The sequence below is a fragment of the Telmatherina bonti genome (genome assembly GCF_933228915.1).
Source record: "Telmatherina bonti genome assembly, chromosome: 24".
NCBI lineage: Eukaryota > Metazoa > Chordata > Actinopteri > Atheriniformes > Telmatherinidae > Telmatherina > Telmatherina bonti.
Genome location: NC_136633.1, coordinates 4,327,849 through 4,354,567, shown reverse-complemented (window position 1 = coordinate 4,354,567; position 26,719 = coordinate 4,327,849). Strand labels below are relative to the sequence as shown.

Sequence of the window (26,719 nt, the reverse complement as noted above, 5' to 3'; positions counted from 1 at the left end):
GAACTGAAGATTCTCATGGTGATGAGGTGGAACGGGAGAGTCTCATCATGATGAGGTGGAACGGGAGATTCTCATGGTGATGAGGTGGAGCTGAAGATTTTCGTGGTGATGAGGTGGAATGGGAGATTCTCATCATGATGAGGTGGAACGGGAGATTCTCATGGTGATGAGGTGGAATGGGAGATTCTCATGGTGATGAGGTGGAACGGGAGATTCTCATGGTGATGAGCTGGAACGGGAGATTCTCATCTTTATGAAATGGAACTGGAAATTCTCATCATGATGAGGTGGAACGGGAGATTCTCATCATGATGAAGTGGAACGGGAGATTCTCATCATGATGAGGCGGAACGGGAGATTCTCATGGTGATGAGGTGGAACGGGAGATTCTCATGGTGATGAGGTGGAACGGGAGATTCTCATGTTGATGAGGTGGAAAAGGAGATTCTCATGGTGATGAGGTGGAGCATGATATTCTCATGGTGATGAGGTGGAACGGGAGATTCTCATGGTGATGAGGTGGAACGGGAGGATCTCATGGTGATGAGGTGGAACGGGAGATTCTCATCATGATGAGGTGGAACGGGAGATTCTCATGTTGAAGAGGTGGAACTGAAGATTCTTATCACAATGAGGTGGAACGGGAGAGTCTCATGGTGATGAGGTGGAACGGGAGATTCTCATGGTGATGAGGTGGAACGGGAGATTCTCATGGTGATGAGGTGGAACAGGAGATTTTCATCATGATGAAGTGGAACGGGAGATTCTCATCATGATGAGGTGGAACGGGAGGATCTCATGGTGATGAGGTGGAACGGGAGATTCTCATCATGATGAGGTGGAACGGGAGATTCTCATGTTGATGAGGTGGAACTGAAGATTCTTATCACGATTAGGTGGAACGGGAGATTCTCATGGTGATGAGGTGGAACAGGAGATTCTCATGGTGATGAGGTGGAACGGGAGATTCTCATGGTGATGAGGTGGAACGGGAGACTCTCATGGTGATGAGGTGGAACGGGAGATTCTCAGGGTTATGAGGTGGAACAGGAGATTCTCATGGTGATGAGGTGGAACTGAAGATTCTCATCATGATGAGGTGGAACGAGAGATTCTCATGGTGATGAGGCGGAACGGGAGATTCTCATGGTGATGAGGTGGAACGGGAGATTCTTATGGTGATGAGGTGGAACTGAAGATTCTCATCACGATGAGGTGGAACGGGAGATTCTCATGGTGATGAGGCGGAACGGGAGATTCTCATGGTGATGAGGTTTAACGGGAGATTCTCATCGTGATGAGGTGGAACTGAAGATACTCATCATGATGAGGCTGAACGGGAGATTCTCATGGTGATGAGGTGGAACGGGAGACTCTCATGGTGATGAGGTGGAATGGGAGATTCTCATCATGATGAGGTGGAACGGGAGATTCTCATGGTGATGAGGTGGAACGGGAGATTTTCATGGTGATGAGGTGGAATGGGAGATTCTCATCATGATGAGGTGGAACGGGAGATTCTCATGGTGATGAGGTGGAATGGGAGATTCTCATCATGATGAAGTGGAACGGGAAATTCTCATCATGATGATGTGGAACGGGAGATTCTCATCATGATGAAGTGGAACAGGAGATTCTCATCATGATGAGGTGGAACGGGAGATTCTCATGGTGATGAGGTGGAACTGAAGATTCTCATCATGATGAGGTGGAATGGGAGATTCTCATCATGATGAAGTGGAACAGGAGATTCTCATCATGATGAGGTGGAACGGGAGATTCTCATGGTGATGAGGTGGAACGGGAGATTCTCATCACGATGAGGCGGAACGGGAGATTCTCATGGTGATGAGGTGGAACGGGAGATTCTCATGGTGATGAGGTGGAACGGGAGATTCTCATGGTGATGAGGTGGAACGGGAGATTCTCATCATGATGAAGTGTAACGGAAAATTCTCATCATGCTGAGGTGAAACGGGAGATTCTCATCATGATGAAGTGGAACGGGAGATTCTCATCATGATGAGGCGGAACGGGAGATTCTCATGGTGATGAGGTGGAACGGGAGAGTCTCATCATGATGAGGTGGAACGGGAGATTCTCATCATGATGAGGTGGAACGGGAGATTCTCATGTTGATGAGTTGGAACTGAAGATTTTCATCACGATTAGGTGGAACGGGAGATTCTCATGGTGATGAGGTGGAACAGGAGATTCTCAAGGTGATGAGGTGGAACGGGAGATTCTCATGGTGATGAGGTGGAATGGGAGATTCTCATCATGATGAAGTGGAACAGGAGATTCTCATCATGATGAGGTGGAACGCAAGATTTTCATGGTGATGCGGTGCAAAAGGATATTCTCATGGTGATGAGGTGGAACTGAAGATTCTCATCATGATGAAGTGGAACAGGAAATTCTCATCATGATGAGTTGGAACGGGAGAGTCTCATGGTTATGAGGTGGAATGTGATATTCTCATGGTGATGAGGTGGAACTGAAGATTCTCATCATGATGAAGTGGAACAGGAGATTCTCATCATGATGAGTTGGAACGGGAGATTCTCATGGTGATGAGGTGGAACGGGAGATTTTCATGGTGATGCGGTGCAACGGGATATTCTCATGGTGATGAGGTGGAACTGAAGATTCTCATCATGATGAAGTGGAACGGGAGATTCACATCATGATGAGTTGGAACGGGAGATTCTCATGGTGATGAGGTGGAACGGGAGATTCTCATGGTGATGAGGTGGAACGGGAGATTCTCATGGTGATGAGGTGGAACGGGAGAGTCTCATCATGATGAGGTGGAACGGGAGATTCTCATCATGATGAGGTGGAACGGGAGATTCTCATGTTGATGAGGTGGAACTGAAGATTTTCATCACGATTAGGTGGAACGGGAGATTCTCATGGTGATGAGGTGGAACAGGAGATTCTCATGGTGATGAGGTGGAACGGGAGATTCTCATGGTGATGAGGTGGAACGGGAGATTCTCATCATGATGAGGTGGAACGGGAGATTCTCATGTTGATGAGGTGGAACTGAAGATTCTCATCACAATCAGGTGGAACGGGAGATTCTCATGGTGATGAGGTGGAATGGGAGATCCTCATCATGATGAAGTGGAACGGGAGATTCTCATCATGATGAGGTGAAACGGGAGATTCTCATCATGATGAAGTGGAACGGGAGATTCTCATCATGATGAGGCGGAACGGGAGATTCTCATGGTGATGAGGTGGAACGGGAGAGTCTCATCATGATGAGGTGGAACGGTAGATTCTCATCATGATGAGGTGGAACGGGAGATTCTCATGTTGATGAGTTGGAACTGAAGATTTTCATCACGATTAGGTGGAACGGGAGATTCTCATGGTGATGAGGTGGAACAGGAGATTCTCAAGGTGATGAGGTGGAACGGGAGATTCTCATGGTGATGAGGTGGAATGGGAGATTCTCATCATGATGAAGTGGAACAGGAGATTCTCATCATGATGAGGTGGAACGCAAGATTTTCATGGTGATGCGGTGCAACAGGATATTCTCATGGTGATGAGGTGGAACTGAAGATTCTCATCATGATGAAGTGGAACAGGAAATTCTCATCATGATGAGTTGGAACGGGAGAGTCTCATGGTTATGAGGTGGAATGTGATATTCTCATGGTGATGAGGTGGAACTGAAGATTCTCATCATGATGAAGTGGAACAGGAGATTCTCATCATGATGAGTTGGAACGGGAGATTCTCATGGTGATGAGGTGGAACGGGAGATTTTCATGGTGATGCGGTGCAACGGGATATTCTCATGGTGATGAGGTGGAACTGAAGATTCTCATCATGATGAAGTGGAACGGGAGATTCACATCATGATGAGTTGGAACGGGAGATTCTCATGGTGATGAGGTGGAACTGGAGATTCTCATGGTGATGAGGTGGAACGGGAGATTCTCATGGTGATGAGGTGGAACGGGAGAGTCTCATCATGATGAGGTGGAACGGGAGATTCTCATCATGATGAGGTGGAACGGGAGATTCTCATGTTGATGAGGTGGAACTGAAGATTTTCATCACGATTAGGTGGAACGGGAGATTCTCATGGTGATGAGGTGGAACAGGAGATTCTCATGGTGATGAGGTGGAACGGGAGATTCTCATGGTGATGAGGTGGAACGGGAGATTCTCATCATGATGAGGTGGAATGGGAGATTCTCATGTTGATGAGGTGGAACTGAAGATTCTCATCACAATCAGGTGGAACGGGAGATTCTCATGGTGATGAGGTGGAATGGGAGATCCTCATCATGATGAAGTGGAACGGGAGATTCTCATCATGATGAGGTGGAACGGGAGATTTTCATGGTGATGCGGTGCAACAGGATATTCTCATGGTGATGAGGTGGAACTGAAGATTCTCATCATGATGAAGTGGAACAGGAAATTCTCATCATGATGAGTTGGAACGGGAGATTCTCATGGTTATGAGGTGGAATGGGATATTCTCATGGTGATGAGGTGGAACTGAAGATTCTCATCATGATGAAGTGGAACAGGAGATTCTCATCATGATGAGTTGGAACGGGAGATTCTCATGGTGATGAGGTGGAACGGGAGATTTTCATGGTGATGCGGTGCAACGGGATATTCTCATGGTGATGACGTGGAACTGAAGATTCTCATGGTGATGAGGTGGAACGGGAGAGTCTCATCATGATGAGGTGGAACGGGAGATTCTCATGGTGATGAGGTGGAACGGGAGATTTTCGTGGTGATGAGGTGGAATGGGAGATTCTCATCATGATGAGGTGGAACGGGAGATTCTCATGGTGATGAGGTGGAATGGGAGATTCTCATGGTGATGAGGTGGAACGGGAGATTCTCATGGTGATGAGCTGGAACGGGAGATTCTCATCTTTATGAAATGGAACTGGAAATTCTCATCATGATGAGGTGGAACGGGAGATTCTCATCATGATGAAGTGGAACGGGAGATTCTCATCATGATGAGGCAGAACGGGAGATTCTCATGGTGATGAGGTGGAACGGGAGATTCTCATGGTGATGAGGTGGAACGGGAGATTCTCATGTTGATGAGGTGGAACTGAAGATTTTCACCACGATTAGGTGGAACGGGAGATTCTCATGGTGATGAGGTGGAATGGGAGATTCTCATGGTGATGAGGTGGAGCATGAGATTCTCATGGTGATGAGGTGGAACGGGAGATTCTCATGGTGATGAGGTGGAACGGGAGGATCTCATGTTGATGAGGTGGAACGGGAGATTCTCATCATGATGAGGTGGAACGGGAGATTCTCATGTTGAAGAGGTGGAACTGAAGATTCTTATCACAATGAGGTGGAACGGGAGAGTCTCATGGTGATGAGGTGGAACGGGAGATTCTCATGGTGATGAGGTGGAACGGGAGATTCTCATGGTGATGAGGTGGAACGGGAGATTCTCATCATGATGAGGTGGAACAGGAGATTTTCATCATGATGAGGTGGAACTGAAGATTCTTATCACGATGAGGTGGAACGGGAGAGTCTCATGGTGATGAGGTGGAACGGGAGAGTCTCATGGTGATGAGGTGGAACGGGAGATTCTCATCATGATGAGGTGGAACGGGAGGATCTCATGGTGATGAGGTGGAACGGGAGATTCTCATCATGATGAGGTGGAACGGGAGATTCTCATGTTGATGAGGTGGAACTGAAGATTCTTATCACGATGAGGTGGAACGGGAGAGTCTCATGGTGATGAGGTGGAACGGGAGATTCTCATGGTGATGAGGTGGAACGGGGGATTCTCATGGTGATGAGGTGGAACGGGAGACTCTCATGGTGATGAGGTGGAACGGGAGATTCTCAGGGTTATGAGGTGGAACAGGAGATTCTCAAGGTGATGAGGTGGAACAGGAGATTCTCATGGTGATGAGGTGGAACGGGAGATTCTCATGGTGATGAGGTGGAACGGGAGATTCTCATCATGATGAGGTGGAACAGGAGATTTTCATCATGATGAAGTGGAACGGGAGATTCTCATCATGATGAGGTGGAACGGGAGATTCTCATGGTGATGAGGTGGAACGGGATATTCTCATCATGATGAGGTGGAACGGGAGATTCTCATGGTGATGAGGCGGAACGGGAGATTCTCATGGTGATGAGGTGGAACGGGAGATTCTTATGGTGATGAGGTGGAACAGAAGATTCTCATCACGATGAGGTGGAACGGGAGATTCTCATGGTGATGAGGCGGAACGGGAGATTCTCATGGTGATGAGGTTTAACGGGAGATTCTCATCGTGATGAGGTGGAACTGAAGATTCTCATCATGATGAGGTGGAACAGGAGATTCTCATCATGATGAGGCGGAACGGGAGATTCTCATGGTGATGAGGTGGAACGGGAGACTCTCATGGTGATGAGGTGGAACGGGATATTCTCATTACGATGAGGTGGAACAGGAGATTTTCATCATGATGAAGTGGAACGGGAGATTCTCATCATGATGAGGTGGAACGGGAGATTCTCATGGTGATGAGGTGGAATTGAAGATTCTCATCATGATGAGGTGGAACGGGAGATTCTCATGGTGATGAGGTGGAACGGGAGATTCTTATGGTGATGAGGTGGACCTGAAGATTCTCATCACGATGAGGTGGAACGGGAGATTCTCATGGTGATGAGGCGGAACGGGAGATTCTCATGGTGATGAGGTTTAATGGGAGATTCTCATCGTGATGAGGTGGAACTGAAGATTCTCATCATGATGAGGCTGAACGGGAGATTCTCATGGTGATGAGGTGGAACGGGAGACTCTCATGGTGATGAGGTGGAATGGGAGATTCTCATCATGATGAGGTGGAACGGGAGATTCTCATGGTGATGAGGTGGAACGGGAGATTTTCATGGTGATGAGGTGGAATGGGAGATTCTCATCATGATGAGGTGGAACGGGAGATTCTCATGGTGATGAGGTGGAATGGGAGATTCTCATCATGATGAAGTGGAACGGGAAATTCTCATCATGATGATGTGGAACGGGAGATTCTCATCATGATGAAGTGGAACAGGAGATTCTCATCATGATGAGGTGGAACGGGAGATTCTCATGGTGATGAGGTGGAACTGAAGATTCTCATCATGATGAGGTGGAATGGGAGATTCTCATCATGATGAGGTGGAACAGGAGATTCTCATCATGATGAGGTGGAACGGGAGATTCTCATGGTGATGAGGTGGAACTGAAGATTCTCATCATGAAGAGGCGGAACGGGAGATTCTCATGGTGATGAGGTGGAACGGGAGATTCTCATGGTGATGAGGTGGAATGGGAGATTCTCATGGTGATGAGGTGGAACGGGAGATTCTCATGGTGATGAGGTGGAACGGGAGATTCTCATCATGATGAAGTTTAACGGGAAATTCTCATCATGATGAGGTGAAACGGGAGATTCTCATCATGATGAAGTGGAACGGGAGATTCTCATCATGATGAGGCGGAACGGGAGATTCTCATGGTGATGAGGTGGAACGGGAGAGTCTCATCATGATGAGGTGGAACGGGAGATTCTCATCATGATGAGGTGGAACGGGAGATTCTCATGTTGATGAGTTTGAACTGAAGATTTTCATCACGATTAGGTGGAACGGGAGATTCTCATGGTGATGCGGTGGAACAGGAGATTCTCATGGTGATGAGGTGGAACGGGAGATTCTCATGGTGATGAGGTGGAATGGGAGATTCTCATCATGATGAAGTGGAACAGGAGATTCTCATCATGATGAGGTGGAACGGGAGATTTTCATGGTGATGCGGTGCAACAGGATATTCTCATGGTGATGAAGTGGAACAGGAGATTCTCATCATGATGAGGTGGAACGGGAGATTCTCATGGTTATGAGGTGGAATGGGATATTCTCATGGTGATGAGGTGGAACTGAAGATTCTCATCATGATGAAGTGGAACAGGAGATTCTCATCATGATGAGGTGGAACGGGAGATTTTCATGGTGATGCGGTGCAACAGGATATTCTCATGGTGATGAGGTGGAACTGAAGATTCTCATCATGATGAAGTGGAACGGGAGATTCTCATGGTGATGAGGTGGAACTGGAGATTCTCAATTGGTATGAGGTGGAACGGTAGATTCTCATCATGATGAGGTGGAACGGGAGATTCTCATGGTGATGAGGTGGAACTGAAGATTCTCATCATGATGAAGTGGAACGGGAGATTCTCATCATAATGAGGTGGAACGTGAGATTTTCATGGTGATGCGGTGCAACAGGATATTCTCATGGTGATGAGGTGGAACTGAAGATTCTCATCATGATGAAGTGGAACGGGAGATTCTCATGGTGATGAGGTGGAACTGGAGATTCTCAGTTGGTATGAGGTGGAACGGTAGATTCTCATCATGATGAGGTGGAACGGGAGATTCTCATGGTGATGAGGTGGAACTGAAGATTCTTATCATGATGAGGTGGAGCGGGAGATTCTCATGGCGATTTGAGAATCTCCATGAGAATCAGCACAATCTCTTCTTACGTCTCAACACAATTTCTGTTGTTTTACACTTTTAATGCAGTGAGCTGTATAAAACACAACAGCCTGACCTAAAGGCTCATGTTTGCATAAAACACGACGCCAAAGGAGCCAGGATGTGTCCCTACAGGAACACCACCATGGGGAGTTCTCACATGGCTGCTTCCTTCAAAGGAAGCAGCCATGATAACAAGACCACAGGTCAGCAGAGACAGGAAGAGGAAGAGGAGGAGGAAGAGGAAGGGTTAGAATGAGAGGGGGAGATATTGTGATATTGTGTTCATGACCGAAGAAGATAAAACTTTCAAACTGTAGAAATATATATATATATGTATGTATATATATATATATATATATATATATATGTATATATATATATATATGTATATGTATATATATATATATATGTATATGTATATATATATATGTATATGTATATATATATGTATATGTATATATATATATATATGTATATATATATATGTATATATATATATATATATATATATATATATATATATATATATATATATATATATATATATCTCCAGGGCCTGAGGTATGGACATCTGGCTGTACCTCTCTGGCAACCTCTTCATGGTTGTGCCTTTCTGGAGTTCTGACAGTTCACTAACTTCCCTTCGAGTTGCCTTGATCTTGGTTTATAACCTCTTTCTCCACGGTGCCTGCTTCTTGCCCTTGAGGTTATGTCGGCCACGCTTCTCCAGGATCACTGTATCACTGGAGAATACAGTGATCCTATATATATATATATATATATATATATATATATATATATATATATATATATATGTATATATATAAATGTATATGTATATGTATATCAACCTGCTTGGTTAATGAAATTGTGTTTGTGCAACTAGAAAGTCTGTAAAATAAAATGAAAACTGCTCTAAGAATTTTCTTCAGAACATTATATGGAAAAAATGAAAAAGACTTGTGGTTTGTTATTATTGTCTTTATTGTTTAAACAGATTGTGAAGACTGATGAGGAGGAGGGATGAAGAGATGATGGAAGGAAGGAATGACCAGAGAAAAAGCAAAAGTGTAATGAAAGGAATGGAAGGAAGGAAAAGACGAAGAGGAAGAGGTATTATTTAGATGAAAAGGAATGAAGGAGGAGCATAAAGAAAAGAGGAAAAGATGGGAGGAACCATGGAGGTAACTGGAGCAGTCCGCCCTCTGCTGGTCAGACGGAGCCCAGCAGCCTTCACAGCAGCTTCTTCTTGAACAGCTTCGTCCAGGCTGGCATGATGTGCTGGTAGACCCTCTCTATCTGCAACACACACACCTGTTTCACACATTTCTGTCTGCGTCAGGAGCGCGTGCTGCCGTCCCGAAGCCCACCTGCTCGGACTTCTTCAGTCCGTATCTGAAGAGCGTGGCCTGGTGTTCGCTGTTGTGGAACAGAATGTCGAAGGTCACTTCGCGGCCCATCATGTCATCGATGGCGGGTTTCACCACCGTGTGGAAGTCTCTGGGTGAGTGTGTGTCGTCCAGCATGTTGTTGACCTGAAATCACAAAGCAGACGGTTTGGTGTCAGACCCGGCCGGGTCGGGCCGAGCCGTGCCGAGCCGGACCGGGCCGGGCTGGGTCGATGATCATCCTGGACGGATACTGCAGCTTCTACCTTGTATTTGGTCCCCAGCAGCTCCAGAGGATCCAGCCTGACCTCTGACCTCAGCGCTCGGCCAAACAGCGGTATCTTGGTGTCTGAGTCTGGAAGAGCAGAGTGTTTCATGAGCTGGAGGAGGACAGCAAGGACCTGAGAGGTCTGAGACTGCCCAGCTCAGACAAGAAAGCTCCGCCAGCGAGAGAGGACCCGGACTGACCTCGACATGTCAGGTGGGCCACATAGGGAACGCCGTCCCTCTCTCCGTAGTACACCCCAAAATGAGAGAAGTATTTGTTCCTGGGATACTCCACAATGTCTCCGGGGAACAGCTTGGGTTGGGAATTGTTCTGGAAGGAAAAGGATCTACAGTCACATATGTTTGTGTGAAGCAAACGTTACATGGTTGCTAGGCAACTCATTGTCCAGAGGACAGGGTTCTGACGGTGGTTGTGAGAAGCAAACGTTACATGGTTGCTAGGCAACTCATCGTCCAGAGGACAGGGTTCTGACGGTGGTTGTGAGAAGCAAACGTTACATGGTTGCTAGGCAACACATCCTCCAGAGGACAGGGTTCTGACGGCGGAGGAGACAAACGGAAACAGCTGCTCTGTTCTACGCTGCCCCCTCTGGTTGCTGGTGGTATTACCTTGTTTAATACACGCTAGCGCTGTGAAACCAGACGTAAACATGCACGACCCGGACCTGAACATGGACTTTGTCTCCGTCAGCTAATCCAGCATCGTCTTCATCCCGTCTCTTCTCTGAGGTCTCTCCAGCCAGTAAAAGTCAGTCTGATGCTGACTCTTGGCTTTCTCCTCCTCTCATGATGGGTTTCATAGATAAAACATCAGCAGTGGTATCCTAGATGGGCTGTACGGGCCTTAAACCCGATAAGCTGCCTTATTTTCCAAACTTTCCATCACTGTCGGCCTTTTTGACCTTACGTGTGGTCCCTACGTCGCCCCCTACTGGTGATGTTGTGGCGGTAATTCCTGATGACATGGACGGACGACAGAGAAGCAGCAAAGACACCACGATGAAGACTCGTAAAGTCTGCAGTGATGGCAGCTCAGTGGGAACAAACAGAACAAACGTCTCTACTCCTGTGTGAAGTCTGGAATGTGGGTAGTCCCCCCCCATCATGAACTCCAACACCTGGTGGACTAACCTGCTTTGTGTAATAATGAACTCAAAATAACTTTATTTAAATGATACGGCTGTTTTAAGATAATATTTTCTGTAAATTATGTTTATGTCAAGTTTTTAAATGAAATAAAATGTTTTGATTGTAAAAACACGTAAAAACAGCCGATTTCTCCCCGGTGACCACGCGTCCTGGTCCAGCAGAAACAAACCAGACGTTGGCTTTGTCATGGTGAACAAGCTGATTTACTTCAGCAGCTCAGAGCTTCAGTTTATCCTCAGGTGACCTCATAAGAGCAGCACTAAACTCTGCAGGTTCATCCTCTGGAGAGCATGAATGTCAGCTCTGAGTTCTGTAAGCATGTAGATGTGGAGAGGGGAGCTAACAGCGTCTCAATGCTCTTTCAGAGGAATTATAATGTTAACATTCTTCTTCTTAAAGATGCACATCCACCGGCGGCAGAAAGATATGCCTCTACGTGGATTTTCCATCAGTTTTACTGGTATTTCACAGAAGTATAGATGGAAAAACAGACAGGAAAACAGAGTCAATGTGTGTCATTAAACTCCAGGTTCAGCACACAAAGCGTCTGCTTTGTCCTGCGGTGCTTCCCATCATGCCTGCAAACGAGGAGTTCTCCCGCAGAAATGAAGGTTTATAGAGACAAAGCTGGAGGAGTACTCACTAGGCCCATGGCTGATGCTGTTTATTCCGCCTCTCTTCGCTGGAATCTGAAGTGAAGATATGACTTTCGTAGAGGAACTCCATCTGCTTTGCATACGTACCCATGTGAAGCTGGAGATCACCCGTCTGTCACCGTCACAGCTGACCGATCCAGCATCTATCATCCCTCAGCCACACCTACAGCCATCTGCACCACCTTTCCCTCCATATTTCCACCTTTCAGCCTCAGTTTGAGAGGAATTGTCCATTTCTGGTCCAGCTGCGTGCTTTTTAAATGACCGGTTTCCAGTTTAGAATGAGCAGCCCTGTCGGCATCTACATCCCTCCATCTCTGGGTGTGTGACCAGGTGTTTCCTAAACAGATAACCTAAAAGAGGAAGTACCTTCATACTTCACAGCAGACATGCTGTGAGCTGACAGTGTTCTAGCAGAAACAGGCAGGCCTGAAGCAAAATCTCAGATAAACAACCAATCAAATGATGAACGTGGGACTTCCTGCCATTTGATAGAAAATATGAATCTGATCGGACACATTGGTAAAAAGTAACAGGATGATGTTTCATCGTCTGACGTGTTTATTTTATCAGGAAAACGAATAAAATCTGTAAATTATTGCTTTGTATCATTACGCCCATGTCTTACAGTGGGACAGATTATAGTATGGTTGTATTTAACCCCAGGTTAAGGTTTCAGGTTCAGGAAGCAGGACTACCCTTCACTGTGTCCAGTGAATGTCAAACTCGTTCATCTGAAACCTCAGATGCAGGTTTTCTTATTGAAATCACACGCTGCTGTCTGTTTAACCGCCTTCATTTACTGCTGCTTCCAGATCCGTCCCGTCAGAAACTATCAATTCTTTAAAACTCGAAGATAACTCAAACACAGTCTAGTCGGAAATTCTGGTTGATTTAGTCCCAGTCCAGTTGGAAAGTCTGGGTCAACTTGGTTCAAGTCCATCCATTCATCTTCTGCCGTTTATCCGGGGTCGGGTCGCGGGGGCAGCAGCCTAAGCAGGGAAGCCCAGACGTCCCTCTCCCCAGCCACATTTGCCAACTCTGCGGGGGGGATCCCGAGGCGTTCCCAGGCCAGCCGAGAGATGTAATCCCTCCAGCGTGTCCTGGGTCTTCCCCGGGGTCTCCTCCCAGAGGGACGTGCCTGGAACACCTCACCAGGGAGGTCCAGGAGGCATCCTGACCAGATGCCCGAGCCACCTCAACTGGTTACTCTCCATGCGGAGGAGCAGCGGCTCTACTCTGATCTCCTCCCGGATGACCGAGCTCCTCACCCTATCTCTAAGGGAGAGCCCGGCCACCCTGCGGAGGAAACTCATTTCAGCCGCCTGTATACGAGATCTCGTTCTTTCGGTCACGACCCACAGCTCATGACCATAGGTGAGGGTAGGAACGTAGATCGACTGGTAAATCGAGAGCTTCGCCTTCTGGCTCAGCTCCTTCTTCACCACGACAGACCGGCGCAGAGTCTGCATTACTGCAGACGCCGCACCGATCCATCTGTCGATCTCACGCTCCATCCTTCCCTCACTCGTGAACAAGACCCCGAGATATTTAAATTCTTCCACTTGAGGCAGGACCTGACTCCCGACCTGGAGAGGGCAATCCACCCTATTCCGGCTGAGGACCATGGTCAGCTCGTACAAGATGGTCCGGTACCCCATACTCCCGGAGTACCCCCCACAGGAGTCCCCGGGGGACACGGTCGAATGCCTTCTCCAGGTCCACAAAACACATGTAGACTGGTTGGGCAAACTCCCATGCCCCCTCCAGGACCCCAAAGAGGGTATAGAGCTGGTCCACTGTTCCGCGACCAGGACGAAAACCACACTGCTCCTCCTCAATCCGGGATTCCACTATCCGGCGGACCCTCCTCTCCAGGACCCCTGAATAGACCTTACCAGGGAGGCTGAGGAGTGTGATTCCCCTGTAATTGGAACACACCCTCCGGTCCCCCTTCTTAAAAAGGGGGACCACCACCCCAGTCTGCCAATCCAGCGGTACTGTCCCTGATGTCCACGCGATGCTGCAGAGGCGTGTCAGCCAGGACAGCCCCACAGCATCCAGAGCCTTAAGGAACTCCGGGCGGATCTCATCCACCCCCGGGGCCTTGCTGCCAAGGAGCTGTTTGACCACCTCAGCGACTTCAGCCCCAGAGATAGGAGAGTCTTTGGTTCAGGTCTAGACGGAAACTGCGGATTAACTTGTTTTGAGTTTAGTCAGAAACTTGGCGGAAACTCTGGCTAACTTCCTGGTTTTAGAGTTTTGAGAGGTATTCAGTAATTTAAACGATGCTACATTTAGAGGTGGTGCAGGACTCATCGGTCGTCAGGACGCTGGTGTTTGTGTGAACGCAGCTGAACAACAAAACAACAGGTTCATTCAGTTTTTCTCTTTTATTCAGGCTTTGTGAAGCAGCAAGAGGTAGAAACGTTTTCACTCCCATCTCACAAAAACATCCTCAGAGACGTCTGCAATGCTCGTCTCCTGGATGAGAATGTCTCCACACCTGCCCGCACACACACACACACACACACACACACACACACACACACACACACACACACACACACACACATCAGTTCAGTCCATCAAAGGCACCTGAGTTTGACTTGAACCTGAGCTAAAGGTCTGCAGGGGTGAACATACCAGTCTGACCAGTGTGGCGGCTGCGGAGCTCGTTTGACTCCCGAGCTCGCCGCTCCGGAGAGGTGTCCCTGAAGTCGAGCCCGGTAACCGGAACATGGGACTTTGTTCCACCTGAAACCCTGCCGCCCCCCCATGATGGTTCGTTCCAGTCAAACCTGAGTCCAGTTCTCGCCACGCCCCTCCCGTGATGGTTCAGTGCATGGAACCGAGCTCCGGCCCCTGATCCAGGCTCTCCTGAGTGTTGCGGCTCCAGCCGAGGCCGTTGTCCCAGCTGTCCGTGCTTCCTCTGGTGGCGTTTGTAGTTGTCCAGGTGTCCGGTGGTGTAGGCGCACTGTGTGCAGGCGTACGGCTTCTCGCCAGTGTGCCGCAGCATGTGGCGTTTCAGGTTCATGCTCTGGTTGCAGGCGTAGCCGCAGACGACGCAGTGGAAGGGCTTGGATCCGGAGTGGATGCGCTGGTGGCGCCGCAGGTTGGCCAGGTTCCCGCAGGCGTAGCTGCAGGCGGGACACTGGTACGGCTTCTCGCCCGTGTGCACGCGCATGTGACGCTTCAGGTTGTCCAGATGTGAGGACGTGTAGGGGCAGTGTGGGCAGCCGTGGGGTTTGTCCTCAGAGTGGGTGTGGGAGTGGCGGGCCAAGTGGTTGGGGTAGTGAGACAGGAAGGGACAGTGTGGACATCGGTACAGCTTGTTCCCATGCTGGCCCCTTCGGGACCTTTTTGAGTTGTCAGCGCTGCAGGGGGGCTCCGAGCCATCTTTAGACAGCAGGTTCAATGAGCAGCGACGACAAGCCTGCAAGACATGAGGACAGACGTCTGAATCTGGACACGTCTTCATCTCATCTGTTTATTCTTCCTGCCTCTTAAAATGATTCAGATATTTTATCAAAGTAAGTCTCATAATGGTGGTACTTACACTTTGTTCCTGTATGACCTCAGGGTGCTCACACCACATGATAAAAGCTACATGCGACAATCTATATGCTAAAAGCTACATGCTATGAACTACATGCTAAAAGCCACAGGCTACAATCTACACTCTAAAAGCCAAAGGCTACAATCTACATGCTAAAAGCTACAAACTACAATCTACATGCTAAAAGCTACAAACTACAATCTACATGCTAAAAGCCACAAACTACAATCTACATGCTAAAAGCCAAAGGCTACAATCTACATGCTAAATGCTACAGGCTACAATCTACATGCTAAATGCTACAGGCTACAATCTACATGCTAAATGCTACAGGCTACAATCTACATGCTAAATGCTACAGGCTACAATCTACATGCTAAAAGCCAAAGGCTACAATCTACATGCTAAATGCTACAGGCTACAATCTACACTCTAAAAGCCAAAGGCTACAATCTACATGCTAAAAGCTACAAACTACAATCTACATGCTAAAAGCCACAAACTACAATCTACATGCTAAAAGCCAAAGGCTACAATCTACATGCTAAATGCTACAGGCTACAATCTACATGCTAAATGCTACAGGCTACAATCTACATGCTAAATGCTACAGGCTACAATCTACATGCTAAAAGCCAAAGGCTACAATCTACATGCTAAATGCTACAGGCTACAATCTACATGCTAAAAGCTACAGGCTACAATCTACATGCTAAAAGCTACAAGCTACAATCCACATGCTAAAAGCTACAGGCTACAATCTACATGCTAAAAGCTACAGGCTACGATCTACATGCTAAATGCTATAGGCTACAATCTATATGCTAAAAGCTACATGCTATGAACTACATGCTAAATGCTACAGGCTACAATCTACATGCTAAAAGCCACAGGCTACAATCTACACTCTAAAAGCCAAAGGCTACAATCTACATGCTAAAAGCTACAGGCTACAATCTACATGCTAAAAGCTACAAGCTACAATCTACATGCTAAAAGCTACAATCTACATGCTAAAAGCTACATGCTATGAACTACATGCTAAAAGCTACATGCTATGAACTACATGCTAAACGCTACATGCATCAGTCTACATGCTAAAAGCTACATGCTATGAACTACATGCTAAACGCTACATGCATCAGTCTACATGCTAAACGCTACATGCATCAGTCTACATGCTAAAAGCTACATGCTATGAACTACATGCTAAACGCTACATGCATCAGTCTACATGCTAAAAGCTACATGCTATGAACTACATGCTAAACGCTACATGCATCAGTCTACATGCTAAACGCTACATGCATCAGTCTACATTCTAAAAGCTACATGCTATGAACTACATGCTAAACGCTACATGCATCAGTCTACATGCTAAAAGCTACATGCTATGAACTACATGCTAAACGCTACATGCATCAGTCTACATGCTAAAAGCTACATGCTATGAACTACATGCTAAACGCTACATGCATCAGTCTACATGCTAAAAGCTACATGCATTCAGGAGGAGAGGCATGTTTGTATGCTGACATTAAACAACGCAGGAGACAGCGGAAGCAAAACATCCGGTCTTGCAGGAGTACGTCAGACATCTGCTGTAGCAACCAGAACAACAACTGCTGCTTTTCTCTAACTTCTTAAACTCAGACTGACTCCATCATGACCCACACCTTCAGAAGAGATACATCATCTATGAAAACAATACCAACCCCGCCCCCCATCAGAAACCACCAGTGTGAGGTGATTACCTGTCCTCCATCAGTCTCCGCCTCCCCCTCAGCTCTGTCCCCCTGCAGGTCAGCCTCCTCCAGAGTGAGACCGCACACACAGCAGCACAGGGGGAAGAGGAGGACGGGAAGGGGGCCGGAGGGAGAGCTGATGCCACCCAAAGTCTGGAGGTAAGCCGAGTCCTGGTACAGTGTCAGGGTCACTGCAGGACACAGAGACAGAAGCTTACAGACATGTCTTCTTCTAGGTTTACACAACATGACGCCACTTCCTGCTTCTCCAGCTAATCTACAACACACAAAACTCCTCTTCATCAGGTCCTCCTCCTCTTCATCAGGTCTGCAGAAGATACCGATGGAAATGCCTACCAAGGGGAGTGGCGTCGGGCGGCGTTCTGCAGGTGCTGGAAGAACAGCCCCGCACCACCAGCTCAGTGTTTTCCTGGATGCAGGTTCTGCTGTGGTTTCAGGGCATCATTCAAGCAGAAATGTTTTCTTCCGCTTTTCTGCATCATGATGCAACGAAGGTTAAAAACCTCCACCGTGGAGCTTCTGCAGGTTTCACATGTTCTGCTGCTTCTCAGCTTGTAGTAGATCAGCTGCTTCCAGCAGACACATGGACTGTATACGAAAGATGGACGGAGCCTCGAGCGGTAAAAAGTGAAGCCTATGCAGAAGTACAGAAAACTGCAGTTCCCCCTTCATCCACTAGGGGCTGCAAAACAGAGAGAATCCCCATGGACTCCCATGTTAAAAACATGTTTACAGCAGGAATAAACATGTTTACAGCAGAAATAAACATGTTTACAGCAGAAATAAACATGTTTACAGCAGGAATAAACATGTTTACAGCAGGAATAAACATGTTTACAGCAGAAATAAACATGTTTACAGCAGGAATAAACATGTTTACAGCAGAAATAAACATGTTTACAGCAGGAATAAACATGTTTACAGCAGGAATAAACATGTTTACAGCAGGAATAAACATGTTTACAGCAGAAATAAACATGTTTACAGCAGGAATAAACATGTTTACAGCAGGAATAAACATGTTTACAGCAGAAATAAACATGTTTACTGCCTGGTTTAAAAATCCATTTTAGGTTTAATAGGTCAGGTTTAACTTCATGACAACTGTGGGGGGAGTGATTTTTTTTCTAACTCGCCCGATTAAAAGTAATTTAATCTCGAAGTTCAGCATATTTAGGGGCGTGTCCTTTTGATTGACAGGTACCTGATCTCCTGCTTCAAGTCAGAAGAACGTAGAACAACCGCGGTTTTTAGCCGGTTAACAACGTGACTTAGCTTTAGCCCGTTTACCTCCGTTAGCTGGTTAGCTCCTGTTATCTCCGGGTTAGCTCGGTTAGCTCTTAGCTACAGAAAGCTCGGAGGTCGCTCGATGTCAATCATCCACCATGACACTCACGGCTCCCCTCTCAGCTCCACCTCTTTGCCCATATTTGTATTTTCCAGGTGAGACGACACAAATGCCAAGATGGTGATGGTAGGAACCGCCCACCGAGCTTCAATTCAGCTCTTCAGAAACCTACGGGGGACGTCACGGAGGCTCCGCCCATCTTTTATATACAGTCTATGGTATGACATCATACCGTGGGTCTTCCTCACCTTCTTCTGCTCCGGTGTCCGCCTTCTTCCTCCTCCCTTGCCTCCTCTCCTTCCTCTGTGCCGCCTCCTGCGTGTGCATGCGCTGGTGCCTCCTCAGGTTGCCGAGGGAGCTGCACGCATAGCTGCAATGAGGACAGCGGTACGGTTTCTCCCCCGTGTGTGTGCGGGCATGGCGCTGCAGGTTGACCAGCTGGGCCGAGGCATACGGGCAGGCGGGGCAGCGGTATGGCTTCTGCCCGTCGTGGATCCTCATGTGGCGTTTCAGGTGGTTGGAGTAGCGGGAGGTGAAGGTGCACAGCGAGCAAGAGTACAGCTTGGTGGACATGTTGGTGGTCTCACTTCTCCTCCCCCTGGTGGTCCGCTCGTAGAGGTCAGAGACCTCCACGGACGAGGTTTGCTGCAGACCATCCTCACAGGCCAGACAGTAAATCTCCGCCCCCAGGCCCAGACCTGTAACCCAGACAGCCAATCAGTGGACATCAACAGGCAGGTGGGGAGACGTTCAGTCAGCTATCTTTGTTCAGTTACCCAAGTCCAGGCCTGATCCCAGAGGGGGGTCCCCCAAGACCTGACCGCACCCCTTACAGGACAGCGACACCTGGAAGTCTGATGGTGTAGAGGGGTCTTCATTCACACTTAAGGAGAATACCGTCACACCTGTAGACCACCAAACACACCTGTTTAGTCACACCTGTAGACCACCAAACACACCTGGTTAGTCACACCTGTAGACCACCAAACACACCTGTTTAGTCACACCTGTAGACCACCAAACACACCTGTTTAGTCACACCTGTAGACCACCAAACACACCTGGTTAGTCACACCTGTAGACCACCAAACACACCTGGTTAGTCACACCTGTAGACCACCAAAACACACCTGGTTAGTCCCACCTGTAGACCACCAAACACCACCAAACACACCTGTTTAGTCACACCTGTAGACCACCAAAACACACCTGGTTAGTCACACCTGTAGATCACCAAAACACACCTGGTTAGTCACACCTGTAGACCACCAAACACACCTGGTTAGTCACACCTGTAGACCACCAAAACACACCTGGTTAGTCACACCTGTAGACCACCAAAACACACCTGTTTAGTCACACCTGTAGACCACCAAACACACCTGGTTAGTCACACCTGTAGACCACCAAACACACCTGGTTAGTCACACCTGTAGACCACCAAACACACCTGGTTAGTCACACCTGTAGACCACCAAACACACCTGGTTAGTCACACCTGTAGACCACCAAACACACCTGGTTAGTCACACCTGTAGACCACCAAAACACACCTGGTTAGTCACACCTGTAGACCACCAAACACACCTGGTTAGTCCCACCTGTAGACCACCAAACACACCTGGTTAGTCCCACCTGTAGACCACCAAACACACCTGGTTAGTCACACCTGTAGACCACCAAACACACCTGGTTAGTCACACCTGTAGACCACCAAAACACACCTGTTTAGTCACACCTGTAGACCACCAAACACACCTGTTTAGTCACACCTGTAGACCACCAAACACACCTGGTTAGTCACACCTGTAGACCACCAAACACACCTGGTTAGTCACACCTGTAGACCACCAAACACACCTGGTTAGTCACACCTGTAGACCACCAAACACACCTGGTTAGTCACACCTGTAGACCACCAAAACACACCTGTTTAGTCACACCTGTAGACCACCAAACACACCTGGTTAGTCACACCTGTAGACCACCAAACACACCTGGTTAGTCACACCTGTAGACCACCAAACACCACCAAACACACCTGTTTAGTCACACCTGTAGACCACCAAACACACCTGTTTAGTCACACCTGTAGACCACCAAACACACCTGTTTAGACACCTGTAGACCACCAAACACACCTGGTTAGTCACACCTGTAGACCACCAAACACACCTGGTTAGTCACACCTGTAGACCACCAAAACACACCTATAGAACACTAAACGCACCTGTCGTACACCAGACACACCTCTCCGTAACACATTATAAATATATATATGTATATATATGTATATATATAACCAGACACATCTGTAGACAGGTGTTTTAAGCTAAAAGGTGTCCTACCTGTCTCCTGGTCCAGACCCATGATGTCTGGGTCTCCAAACCCCAGGTCTCCACCCAGCAAGAAGTCCCTGTCCAGAACCAGGCAGCCCGGATCACAGTCCCCCGACTGGCCTTCCACTGAAACCAGCGGAGACATGATAAACCCAACATGTCCAACTTCTTGGGTCGGTCACAGTCGGTCGGGACAGTGTGGACAACAGGGACAGTGTGGACGACAGGGACAGTGTGGACAGCAGGGACAACAGGGACAGTGTGGACGACAGGGACAGTGTGGACAGCAGGGACAACAGGGACAGTGTGGACAGCAGGGACAACAGGGACAGTGTGGACGACAGGGACAACAGGGACAGTGTGGACAACAGGGACAGTGTGGACAACAGGGACAACAGGGACAGTGTGGACAACAGGGACAGTGTGGACAGCAGGGACAACAGGGACAGTGTGGACGACAGGGACAACAGGGACAGTGTGGACAACAGGGACAGTGTGGACAACAGGGACAGTGTGGACAACAGGGACAACAGGGACAATGTGGACAACAGGGACAGTGTGGACAACAGGGACAGTGTGGACAGCAGGGACAACAGGGACAGTGTGGACAGCAGGGACAACAGGGACAGTGTGGACAACAGGGACAATGTGGACAACAGGGACAATGTAGACAACAGGGACAATGTGGACAGCAGTGACAACAGGGACAGTGTAGACAACAAGGACAGTGTGGACAACAGGGACAATGTAGACAACAGGGACAGTGTGGACAGCAGGGACAACAGGGACAGTGTAGACAACAAGGACAGTGTGGACAACAGGGACAACAGGGACAGTGTGGACAACAGGGACAGTGTAGACAACAGGGACAGTGTGGACAGTGTGGACAACAGGGACAGTGTAGACAACAGGGACAGTGTGGACAGTGTGGACAACAGGGACAGTGTAGACAACAGGGACAACAGGGACAGTGTAGACAACAGGGACAGTGTGGACAACAGGGACAATGTGGACAGCAGGGACAACAGGGACAGTGTAGACAACAAGGACAGTGTGGACAACAGGGACAATGTAGACAACAGGGACAACAGGGACAATGTGGACAGCAGGGACAACAGGGACAATGTAGACAACAGGGACAGTGTGAACAACAGGGACAATGTGGACAGCAGGGACAACAGGGACAGTGTAGACAACAAGGACAGTGTGGACAACAGGGACAACAGGGACAGTGTAGACAACAGGGACAACAGGGACAGTGTGGACAACAGGGACAATGTGGGCAGCAGGGACAACAGGGACAGTGTAGACAACAAGGACAGTGTGGACAACGGGGACAGTGTGTACAACAGGGACAGTGTGGACAGTGTGGACAACAGGGACAGTGTAGACAACAGGGACAGTGTGGACAACAGGGACAGTGTAGACAACAGGGACAACAGGGACAGTGTGGACAACAGGGACAATGTGGGCAGCAGGGACAACAGGGACAGTGTAGACAACAAGGACAGTGTGGACAACGGGGACAGTGTGGACAACAGGGACAGTGTGGACAACAGGGACAGTGTAGACAGTGTGGACAACAGGGACAGTGTAGACAACAGGGACAGTGTAGACAACAGGGACAGTGTGGACAGTAGGGACAACAGGGACAGTGTAGACAACAAGGACAGTGTGGACAACAGGGACAATGTAGACAGCAGGGACAACAGGGACAGTGTAGACAACAAGGACAGTGTGGACAACAGGGACAACAGGGACAGTGTGGACAACAGGGACAACAGGGACAGTGTAGACAACAGGGACAACAGGGACAATGTGGACAGCAGGGACAACAGGGACAGTGTGGACAACAGGGACAACAGGGACAGTGTGGACAACAGGGACAGTGTGGACAACAGGGACAGTGTGGACAACAGGGACAACAGGGACAGTGTAGACAACAGGGACAACAGGGACAGTGTAGACAACAGGGACAACAGGGACAGTGTGGACAACAGGGACAGTGTAGACAACAGGGACAACAGGGACAGTGTGGACAACAGGGACAGTGTGGACAACAGGGACAACAGGGACAGTGTAGACAACAGGGACAGTGTAGACAACAGGGACAACAGGGACAGTGTGGACAACAGGGACAGTGTGGACAGTGTAGACAACAGGGACAGTGTGGACAACAGGGACAGTGTAGACAACAGGGACAGTGTGGACAGTGTGGACAACAGGGACAGTGTGGACAACAGGGACAGTGTGGACAGTGTAGACAACAGGGACAGTGTGGACAGTGTGGACAACAGGGACAGTGTAGACAACAGGGACAGTGTGGACAACAGGGACAGTGTGGACAACAGGGACAACAGGGACAGTGTGGACAACAGGGACAGTGTGGACAGTGTGGACAACAGGGACAACAGGGACAGTGTAGACAACAGGGACAACAGGGACAGTGTGGACAGTGTAGACAACAGGGACAGTGTGGACAACAGGGACAGTGTAGACAACAGGGACAGTGTGGACAACAGGGACAACAGGGACAGTGTAGACAACAGGGACAGTGTGGACAACAGGGACAGTGTAGACAACAGGGACAACAGGGACAGTGTAGACAACAGGGACAGTGTAGACAACAGGGACAGTGTGGACAACAGGGACAGTGTGGAAAACAGGGACAACAGGGACAGTGTGGACAACAGGGACAACAGGGACAGTGTGGACAGTGTGGACAGTGTGGACAACAGGGACAACAGGGACAGTGTAGACAACAGGGACAACAGGGACAGTGTAGACAACAGGGACAGTGTGGACAACAGGGACAACAGGGACAGTGTAGACAACAGGGACAACAGGGACAGTGTAGACAACAGGGACAGTGTGGACAACAGGGACAGTGTAGACAACAGGGACAGTGTGGACAACAGGGACAGTGTGGACAGTGTGGACAACAGGGACAGTGTAGACAACAGGGACAACAGGGACAGTGTAGACAACAGGGACAGTGTGAACAACAGGGACAATGTGGACAGCAGGGACAACAGGGACAGTGTAGACAACAAGGACAGTGTGGACAACAGGGACAACAGGGACAGTGTAGACAACAGGGACAACAGGGACAGTGTGGACAGTGTAGACAACAGGGACAACAGGGACAGTGTGGACAACAGGGACAGTGTAGACAACAGGGACAGTGTGGACAACAGGGACAGTGTGGACAACAGGGACAGTGTAGACAACAGGGACAACAGGGACAGTGTAGACAACAGGGACAGTGTAGACAACAGGGACAGTGTGGACAACAGGGACAGTGTGGAAAACAGGGACAACAGGGACAGTGTGGACAACAGGGACAGTGTGGACAACAGGGACAACAGGGACAGTGTGGACAGTGTGGACAACAGGGACAACAGGGACAGTGTAGACAACAGGGACAACAGGGACAGTGTAGACAACAGGGACAACAGGGACAGTGTAGACAACAGGGACAGTGTGGACAACAGGGACAACAGGGACAGTGTAGACAACAGGGACAACAGGGACAGTGTAGACAACAGGGACAGTGTGGACAACAGGGACAGTGTAGACAACAGGGACAGTGTGGACAACAGGGACAGTGTGGACAGTGTGGACAACAGGGACAGTGTAGACAACAGGGACAACAGGGACAGTGTAGACAACAGGGACAGTGTGGACAGTGTGGACAACAGGGACAGTGTAGACAACAGGGACAACAGGGACAGTGTAGACAACAGGGACAGTGTGGACAACAGGGACAGTGTAGACAACAGGGACAGTGTGGACAACAGGGACAGTGTAGACAACAGGGACAGTGTGGACAACAGGGACAGTGTAGACAACAGGGACAACAGGGACAGTGTAGACAACAGGGACAGTGTAGACAACAGGGACAACAGGGACAGTGTAGACAACAGGGACAGTGTGGACATGACGGTCTGAATAACGATAATAAAGATGTCTTTACTCAGACTGCTGAACAATGAGAAGACGTAGGAGACTAAAGATAAAGAGGAAGAGGAGGAAGAGGAAGAGGAGGAGGAGGAAGAGGAAGAGGAGGAGGAGGAGGAAGAGGAGGAAGAGGAAGAGGAGGAGGAGGAGGAGGAGGAGTGGGGCAGATGACAGGAAGTCAGGGAGGATGAGATAAGTTCAGAAGAGGAGTCAGGAAAAGGAAGAGGTGATGGTGGACTACATTTTTAACCCCTGATCACCTCAGGTCTAACAACTCAGTCTGCTGGTAATAGTGGGGTCCTGGTCCTGGTCCTGGTTCTGGTCCTGGTCCAGCAGAGGTAAACCAGAAACAGCAGAACCAGCCAAAGAGGAAGCAGAAAGAGGAAGGGGACGGAGAGGCGGCGGCGTTGGGAGGTCAGGGGTGATGAAGGCAGGAAGCAGAGAGGAGGAAGAGGAGGATGAAGGCTCGGGGTGAGATAAGCCCAGAGGGAAGTAGTCTTCCTCTGACAGATGATGAAGAACAGACCCAGTTACACCAGTCAGACCAGTTACACGGCTCTAACAACCTTCAGATTAGGTTAGAAACCAGTCTGATGAGAGTCCGCAGAACAGACCCAGAACCACTTCCTCATCCACACAGCGAGTCTGTCCACGCGCACGTGTCCACGCGCCACAAAACTCACCCTTCACCGGCTGCGGGTTGGTCTGCTTCCTCCGCGGCATCCTGGCTCCTCTCCCCGGATCCCCGGGTAGTCCTGTTCTCTCAGCGGGCTCCGGTTCGTCCGCCAGTCAGCCAGGCAGCCCGCAGACTGCGTGTCGTCATCATCATCATCATCATCATCATCATCAGCTCCTTCCTCCTTCTCCGCCGAGCAGCGGGGGTGTCATCACAGACCGCCTGAAGTCCGGACGTGTCAGAAATCCCGTCTTCACCGCCGCCCGGAGAGCTGCACAAATCCACGCGTTTCACGCCACGCACGCCGTCACGCTGCGAGCAGCTGACTTTAACCCCAGAGGGATCTACCTGCCGCGGTCACCTGAGCTACAACCGTCACCGCGCGCCACCTCTCTGGCGGGGAAGCACGCGCAGGTGCTCAGGTTCAGAGATGTCGTGGAGAACTCCTGAACCAAGATTTAGTCCTTTCGACACACACAAACGCCTCACCGGCAGAGGCGCGCCGGGTCCGGGACACGTGTGACGTCATTGACAGGCGCGAGGGATTGTGGGATTGGCGCGTCTGCCATCTTGGCCAGGGCAAGGCTAGCTAGCTCATACGAGTTAAATGTTGAGTTAAACTGAATTAAATGTCCTTCTTTTACATTTTTCATCTGACTGGGTTTTTATATTCAAAGTTAGAGAAAAAAGGTTTAAAGCAATAAAGTACTGGTTAATCTATAATGTTTTGCAGATGTTCAGCAGTGTTCGCTAAGTTAAATGAATTTTCATAGAAGGGAAAGTTTAAAACCAGATGTTCGTCAGGAGTAGATGTCAATGTTTCACACAATAAATTATGATTATTATAGTTTCCCTACATAAAATTGTAAAGCCTAATCTGTTGAACATCTCATTCATAATTTTTTTTAAGGAAAATCTAACAGTTAAATGGCCCCAAAAAACCCCATCCTGCTATCATAAATGTAAACTGGTAAAATCATCTATAACAGACATTTAGAAGCCATAATAAACTTTAAATTAATATCTTTAATGTG

At 48.6% G+C, this 26,719-nt stretch overlaps 2 protein-coding genes across 2 annotated transcripts; both read right to left on the bottom strand.

Moving 5' to 3' along the window:
- Positions 1 to 9,720: 9,720 nt before the first annotated feature.
- plaat1l (phospholipase A and acyltransferase 1-like) lies at positions 9,721 to 12,187 on the bottom strand (the record flags this gene model as incomplete). The annotated part of the gene is made up of 5 exons (XM_079263834.1): positions 9,721 to 9,855; positions 9,927 to 10,091; positions 10,211 to 10,299; positions 10,413 to 10,542; positions 12,125 to 12,187. 5 exons carry the CDS (start codon positions 12,185 to 12,187, stop codon positions 9,790 to 9,792), a joined length of 513 nt encoding a protein of 170 aa, XP_079119960.1. The 3' UTR covers positions 9,721 to 9,789.
- A 2,445-nt stretch (positions 12,188 to 14,632) lies between these two features.
- On the bottom strand, positions 14,633 to 26,073 carry LOC306773711 (zinc finger protein 513-like). Its single transcript, XM_079263605.1, has 6 exons — positions 25,693 to 26,073; positions 21,059 to 21,175; positions 19,487 to 19,615; positions 18,959 to 19,408; positions 17,351 to 17,532; positions 14,633 to 15,473 (listed from the first exon to the last, which is right to left on the bottom strand). The coding sequence occupies exons 1-6, from the start codon at positions 25,730 to 25,732 to the stop codon at positions 14,658 to 14,660; spliced, it is 1,734 nt and encodes a 577-aa protein (XP_079119731.1). The 5' UTR covers positions 25,733 to 26,073; the 3' UTR covers positions 14,633 to 14,657.
- Between the last annotated feature and the right edge of the window lie 646 nt (positions 26,074 to 26,719).